Source organism: Tenebrio molitor, chromosome 6 (genome assembly GCF_963966145.1).
Source record: "Tenebrio molitor chromosome 6, icTenMoli1.1, whole genome shotgun sequence".
Taxonomy (NCBI): Eukaryota; Metazoa; Arthropoda; class Insecta; order Coleoptera; family Tenebrionidae; genus Tenebrio; species Tenebrio molitor.
The window spans coordinates 7872498-7880639 of NC_091051.1; the positions used below are offsets into that span (position 1 = coordinate 7872498).

The 8142-nt window shown below is 39.2% G+C and overlaps 1 protein-coding gene across 1 annotated transcript; it reads right to left on the bottom strand.

The window, feature by feature from the left end:
• Positions 1-1221: 1221 nt before the first annotated feature.
• On the bottom strand, positions 1222-7559 carry LOC138133803 (fatty acid synthase-like). The gene is made up of 6 exons (XM_069051762.1): positions 7494-7559; positions 6328-7441; positions 5657-6275; positions 4704-5605; positions 2911-4656; positions 1222-2856 (listed from the first exon to the last, which is right to left on the bottom strand). Coding segments are annotated over exons 1-6 (5946 nt in total). The 5' UTR covers positions 7496-7559; the 3' UTR covers positions 1222-1293.
• Between the last annotated feature and the right edge of the window lie 583 nt (positions 7560-8142).

Consider the following 8142-nt stretch of genomic DNA (forward strand, 5'->3'; position numbering starts at 1 on the left):
ATGAGGATAGGATTAGAGTGTGCAGGATGTGTGGAGAAAAAAAGGAGACGATAGAACATATGTTGAATGAATGCGTAGAATTGAGAGAGAGAGAGGAAAGTAGAGAAGAAATGTTGAATGAGGACGGAAGAGGGATCGAATGGATGAAGAAGGTTGAGTGGAGAAGAGGGACAATATGTGGGGAGGGATAATTGTATTTGGAAAGCTGCTAATTTGTTATTGTTTTGAATTATTGTCTTATTTAGTTAGTTAGTTTTAGTTATTATATTATATTTTATTGAGTTAGTGGGAAATGTCGAAAATCGGATAATTTATAAACCTGTATAGGTATTAAATATACATACAACAACAACTAGGATTGAAATTAGACAATAATTTTAATTCTCTTTAACTTTTATTTTAACTATTTTGCCATAAAATTGTTAGGGGAGCCAATAATTGAAACTCTTTATTTTTACATGTAAAATCCTATGTCTCGTAAACCAATTCTACACCCGGTATAATAACTTAAAAACCAAGACATTCAAAATATTAAAGCCGCCGTAGGTGAAAAGACGTTAAAAGTCAAAATAAATTTAATCGCTCAATTTATACAAGTCTGTTATTGTCTGATGACCTATGACACATAATGCCATATATTCCATAGAATTTTCATACGGCTATAACAGGACATTTAAAATTCTTCAAAACTGATGTCTTAGAAATTTTCCAACAATCAGGAAAACCACTCTTTTCAACAATTATGTTGAAAATGATGGATACCCGTCCTTAATAGGATATATTAGAATTCTACCAGGACAATTTTGGACATCGACTTAAATGATTTTAGCTCTGTTAAAACATCTCCCGTGATCACAATAGTAGATTATATTATTAAGAGTAGAAGAGAGTCTTTTTGTGCTAAGCCCAAAGATTGAAGACCGAGACAGAGTCGAGGTCGACAACTGGGCGGAGCACAAAATGACCTTCTATTCTTAAAGATATGTACTATTTTATCTTCAAGCGGATCACATAAAAAAAAATCAGGAATTAACTCGTTTATTTTCTTTTCACGGCCAATTCTACTGAATAGGAAGGACCTTAGGTGAATCATTTTTATAACTAAAACTGTTAATGTTGCACTTTTCTTGATCTTCTTGTGATCCCACGTTTAGATAACCATACACAAAAGAATTTTCAGGAGTGGAAAATTGATGACACTTGGTCAACATAAAATAAATATTTCAGATTCTTAAAAAATTTATTTTGCCGTTAGTCCAACAATACTAAGAGAAACTTTTTCGTTACATACATCTAGACGTCTACTTCTAAATTTTTGATTTGTTCTACTGTGGTACTTCTTATTTCGGCGATGCTAAGCTCGATGCTATATTCGCTGGCCAATAGGTATTTAATTTCGTAACCGAGAAGCGAATCCATTCCCAAATCGGACAACGTTTTCGAATCATCAATTGTGTTGACATCTCTGATTCCAAACAGGCCAGCAATAGCTTCAATTGGAGTCTTCTTTTCGTTAACATCCTCACTGTCGTCTGTACACACACAGCTGAAAACAACTGGTGCGCTTTGATGCAGCACTTTATCCAAAGTTTCCAAGACCGACCGAATTGGCTGAGGAAGTACTTCTAGAATCTTCACGTTGCGTTTTCGATCAGCTAAAATACCAACATCACCGATGGCACCCCACTCGATGGCCAACGCTGGTAATCCATCTTCTACACGTCTTTCACAAATCCTCTCCATGGCGGAATTGGCAAAACCGTAATTCGTCTGACCTGTGTTACCCACACCTGCTGTTATTGACGAACTGATAACGAAGTAGTCCAAGTTGGGGCAAAGTTTCCGTGATAGAGTGTCCATGTGTTGAGTACTCCAAGCTTTGGCAGCTATGACTTCGGTGAAGAGTTGGGCAGTTTGCTCGGAGATAATTTTATCTCTCAAAACCAGTGCACAATTGAAGATTCCTCCAACTGGGCCAAGACGGGAAGCAGCATTCAAGAGTTTTTCTGCTTCTTGATAGTTGCTGCTGTCAGAAGTGTCAAGTAATACGGCGACTCCTTGAGATTTCAACCTGTGCACACACAAACTCTGGTAGCCATTGTTAACACCGCTACGAGAGTTGAGCACTAGCTTGGTGGCACCTCTCTCAGCTAGCCATTTTGCTAACTCTAAACCTAAACCACCCAAGCCACCGATAAGTACGTAGGATTTGTCAGGGTCCATGTAAGTGCGTGTCTGAGCCAATATTTTATTCTGAGACTCTGTAGATATTTTAATTATGGGTCTTTCTCTTCGATCGTAGGCATGACTTAAAATAGATTCAACATCGTCTTTGTCTAAAACTTTGCAAGGCAAGGGAATAATACTTTCTTCTCTCAGCTTTTCGGACATATCTTTCAAAGTCTCCATACTCTCTTTGAAAATATCGGAAATGGTGATGTTATGATAAGAAAAGCTCTTAGCCAAGAAGTCTTCAATCACAAAATCGGTACTCATATCAATGTCACTGTCTACTTCGACAAAACATCCACCTTTCGTTATACACTTTGTTGACAATCTTAACAAATCAGAAGTGTGGCAATTGAAAACAATATCAACACCCCTTCCATTTGTCTTCTTCAATATGATCTCGTAAAATGGGTTATCTTCAGAATCGATTATCAAGTTATCTTCTTGTAGGTGAGGAAAACATTTTTTGAAAAAGTCTTTTTGATCTGGAGTGGTAACAACGTAAACAGAACAACTTTTAGTCGCAGCCATAGCAGTTGCTGCTATGCTGACAGAATCTTTAGAGTTATGGATAAGAATAGATTTTTTCGAGAGGAGGCCAGCTTGGACGAATATTCCGTAGTAGCTCTAAATAAATTGGAAAAATCACAGTAAAACTTTTAAGCATAATCTAGTACTTACAAGTGTAAAAGCAAGAGGAATGGTGGCAGCCTGTTCAAGAGTCAAAGTGGGGGGCAGAAGCCAAGTGAGATACGGATGAGCTTCCACTGTAGTAGACAGAGCGCCTTTTTGAACCAGTCCCATAACATTAACCCCATCGTTGTTTACACCGGAGTATTCCAAACCAAGATACTCGTCGCCTGGATAAAACCCAGCTTTTCCATTGGCCACCAGAGAATCCCATTTATTGACGCCTGCATATCTTACCATGACCTTACTGTCAGACAAATATGGGGAACTTTGCATCCACTGTACATTGTTACCATCCCTAATTAGAGACGCATTTGGTTCTAAACGTGGTTCAGGGTACATTACAGGAAGAAATCGGTATGTACCCCAACAATTGTGTTGGTAAATATTAACCGTCATGTCTTTTCTTATTTGTTCCAAATAAAATTTAGATTTTAGTGAAAATGGCTCCCCGTTTTTGTCTCTGATTAAAAATACTCTCAAGTTTGGACAGCTTTGTTCTTGGCGCATGCTATTAAAGAAACCAACAATGCCAGAGTCGTAGTCTTCGTTTACCAGATAGATACGTGACTGCATGTTCTGTCCCTTTTTAATGAGAGCTTTTAAATCTTCAAGCCACTTAAAGTTGTTATTGTTCACCATAATTACGGTGTGTTGCTCAGGCACATTTAGCGAACGTCGAAATAGAACATAACTTCCTGATTCTGTAGCGTGTTGGAAGATGATTTCAAAATTCTTCATGTCAACGTTGTCGACTTTCCCAAAAATAAATCTAACACTTTTGCTACAATTCTCAATAGATTTCATTTGGTTGGGTTTAATATCTTGGGTGATCAAGAAATCATAACTGTCGTCAATTTCTTTTTCGATCGGGCCGATTTTATGGAATGTAGTCCTTTTGAAAGTAACTCTCTCCATCATGGCCTTAAGTATTTCCGTAGCTTGGTTGGACTCAGTTTCGGCAACTTTAACATTCAGGTTTTCCACAGAATTTTCATGAACAATTTGCATTGCTAGATTAACACTGAAGATGAAAGAATCTATTCCTTTTGTTGCGTCACTATTTGGTATAAAAAGACATGAACCTACAACTGGTGGGATTCCAGACCTGTGTCTTTGAACATTCGTTCCACTAATTTGTGTCATCTCAACCCCACCGCATCTGACAGATTTTACGTGGTCGTCACAACTCAACTGCAGCAACGTGTTTTGAGACACACATTTTAGGTGTTTTTCGGGGTGTATTACAATTTTCTCAAATCCTGTAGGGACACAGTGTTCTCTTGTTTCAACCCCCAATATGTACTGAACCATTGTATCCATAAAAGCTATCCAGTTCTCGTTCCATTTTAAAACTGCAGAGCGACCAACGTAATCGCATTCTTGAACTCCCAAGAATATTCCGTCGTAACTCAATCCTCTCAGATGCATGAATTTATAGAAATCGTCATTACCAAGTCTCAATTTGTATTGGTCAGGTGTTGTAGATTTTAAATCCTTGTTGCATTTGTCTTCGCAATTTTCGTGAACGAATATCCATCCTGTTGACAGCGGTACTGAGTCATCCTTCAGAAATACTTCAAAGTAACCAGTTGTTCTACAAATGTTTACGATTAAAGTTGTAACAGCATTTTTGATAAGAAGTGTTGCTCTCATTGTTGTCACATTCTTGAACATCACTGGTAGCTTTTTGTAAGACTTTTCTAACATTTTTGCAAAAGTGGTCCATACTAAAAACTAGAAAAATCCTGGTAACACAAGAAGCAAGATATGAAAAAACTTACTAAGTATCCAGTAGCAGGGAGAATGACCTTTCCATCAACTACATGTCCTTCCAAAAAGTGGTTACTTTGGTCGTTCATATCTATGTCGATGCGTCTTCCGAAGGAAGTCTGGGCGTTGTATTTAGGAACATACCACTTGATACTATGATCCCACCTGATCAAATTAGATATCATTGGTGTGTCAATTCCAACTGGGAAAGACACAGTTTTGTAAAACTGCGTCAAATCCAAACTTCCACCATTCATGTAGTATTTTCCAATACTGGACAACAAATAGTCGAAATTGTCTTCGCCTGGTTTGACCAGCGACAACAACGTAACACCCTTATCAAGTGATCTTCTCAAAATTGATTGGAGCAGACCCATTGGAGAAATCTCGATTACGATGGCATCTTTAGGGATATATTTCAGCACCTGTCGAAATTCAACTTTGCTCACGTAGTTATGGTAATGATAGTCTGCCGAATGGTATCTACCCAATTCGGTGTCCCATTCGCTTTCGGCGACGGTCGAAGACAACCAACGCTTTGATCTCAACTTACTCTCAGGTACCACAGTCTTGACAAAATTGTACATTTTTGAAGACGCTGAACCAAGAAGGGGGCAATGAAAGGCGCAATTCGATGTATTTACAACTTTGTTGAAGATTCCTCGACTGTTCAGTTCTTGTACAAAGTCATTAACGCCTTTTATAGTTCCAGAAATTGTGACACTCTCGTCGGAATTGTCGCAAGCAACGTACAAGTCTTTGGGGAGTATTTTTGCACATTCTTCTGCAGAGAGTCCAACGGCAGCCATCAATCCAGGTACAACGTCACTAGTGGTAGTGACGGCGTGACCTCGAGCGTAAGCTATGAGTGTTGCTTGTTCCGCGGTAATTAAACCGTCGGCATAAGCACAACCTAGAAGTATTCTTGCAAGCACAGATTCCACACTTTTTACGATATACTTACCAACTTCTCCTAAAGAGTGGCCCAGGAACCCTGAAGGTTCAATCTTCATGGAAGTCAAAACGTCAGTCAGACACACGGAAACAGCAGTGATAGCTGTAAAAGTGTTGCTAAGATTGTCGAACGTTTCTTTCGTTCCATTTGTGACAACATCTTCTAAATCGATTCCGTAGGGTTTTACAGCAGCAGCGCACTTTTGCATGGTGTTCCGAAACACATCAATCTTCATCAGATCTTTAGCCATTTCGGGCCATTGCGAACCCATGCCGGAATAAACAAACCATACTGGACGCTTCTTGAACGACGGGTTAACTTCATAGTGACTCTTGTCAGACAAGACGGCGTAGCCGCGGTATATCTGATTGTCGATGGGTTTGTTGTATATGTTGTCAAGAAGCGACAAAAATTCTTCGTTGGTTTTGTTTTGTACCGCTGATTCCAACATGAGTTCGACTGCTTCTTTAGTTCTACCACTGACGTGGACCAAGCGGCATGGTAAGTTGTTGGTGGTGCGTCTCTTTTCAGTGTGAGGGCGTAGAACAGCATGGGCGTTGGCCCCACCGAAACCGAATGCATTTACCCCAACTAAGCCACTTGGCAAAGGTGTATTCTTCGTGTTCAACTGTGTCAGAAAATAATCAATAAATAGCAAAACCAACTTGTCTCAAACTCACTTTCAAGCGTCCTTCGTAGATACCTTTGATTTCAGGGTCAGGGGTCTGGTAGTGCAGATTTCCAGGAATCAGTCCAGTGCGAATAGCGATAATAACTTTTGTCAAAGAGACAAGACTAGATGCAGTTTCTGAATGGCCAACGTTAGATTTAACAGTTCCAATTAGCAAAGGTTCTTTTCGTCCCTTGCAAAAGAATTGATCAATAGCCTGAGCTTCTACGACGTCGCCAACTATGGTACCAGTCCCATGTACTTCCACATAATTAACTTCCAAGGGACTAATGTTGGATCTTCCGTACGCATCATTCAACATCTCCATTTGAAGCAGGTAAGACGGAGAACCAAACCCATCCCGTTTGAACCCATCAGCATTGGTACCAACGCCAGCCACAGTAGCGTAAATTCTTTTACTTTCTTCAACTTTTTGCAAAATCACGGCCACGATAGCTTCAGATTTCACATATCCTTTTCGGTTTAAATCGAACGATCTACATTTACCCTCCAGATGTAGGACTCCAAATCTCAGCAGTTCCATGCTTTCGCCTGGGTCGAAGTGACTCTGCGCTGCACATACCACAGCCATGGTACAATTCCCGTTTAAAATGTTGTGTACAGCTTGACTGAAAGCATACAATCCCCCAGAACAAGCCGTATCTACTGCCATACTAGGCCCGGTAAAATCGAAAGCGTGATTTATCAGATTTGCCGTGATAGCAGACGATCTTGAAAATAATCCAGCGACAGGACCCAAATCAGAATAAATATTTTTGCTGAGACCGAGAAATACTCCAGTCTTGGTTCCACGCAGTTGCGTAGGATTCAACCCAGCGTCTACTATTGCTTCGAAGACAACTTCCAAGAGTTTGCGGAGTGTGGGGTCGTAGATATTTGCATCTTTTGGATTGATTCCGAAAGAGGCAGCATCGAAAAGGTCGTAATCTTTTAGTACACCTAAACGGTGAGATGTCTCCAAGGATTCGTGACCCCATCGGGTGTGATTTTCTGTTACCAAATCGACACCAGCAAAGAGCGATTTTTGTAGTTCTTCGATGTTGGAACATTTTGGATAACGCCCTGATATACCAGTGATGGCGATGGAGTCTTTCAGTTGCACCCTTTTAGAAGTAACAGTCACCAAAGTTTTTGTTAAAGAAATGTCTTACTTACATGTTTATATTTGATTCTGTCACTTCAAAGCACAAGAGAACTATAAACGAATTCCAAAAATTTTCGCTTTTATTATATTGAAGAGGGGTTAAAGGCCAACACTAATTATGTGCCTAATTATAGATAAAAATTACCACAATTACTATTCTAATGCTAATTATAACATAACTAATTCTTTTTTTCCTAGTCCTTTTAATTAATTAATTATCTGCAGAGCGTCGTAGCAATTAAATATTTTTCGTTTGCTGCAATAGCAACACAATCCAAAAAAAATCACTTTTGAAACAAATGTGTTTGTGTGCAACCGTACGCGAAATGAGCACTTCGCGTGCGTACAAGAGGCCCCGAAATTGAATTTCGCAGCTGTTGCCTTGACGACGGCCGTAAAAGTAAAAGTCATTTTTATATTTATTTATTATTACAATTACAACATATCTATCTGCATATTTCCTGTGTAATGTTACAAAATCTGGATTGGCTACAGTAAAAGTTTGATTTTGTGTCAGGAACGGCCACTATTAGTACAGAATTTTCATCCGGTTTGAAATTTCCGCCAATTTCAAATGAGACAGCCGCATGAGGTTAAGGAGTCGATAAGAAAGATCCCCATTATCGATCTATCATCTATATTCTATATGAAACATTTATA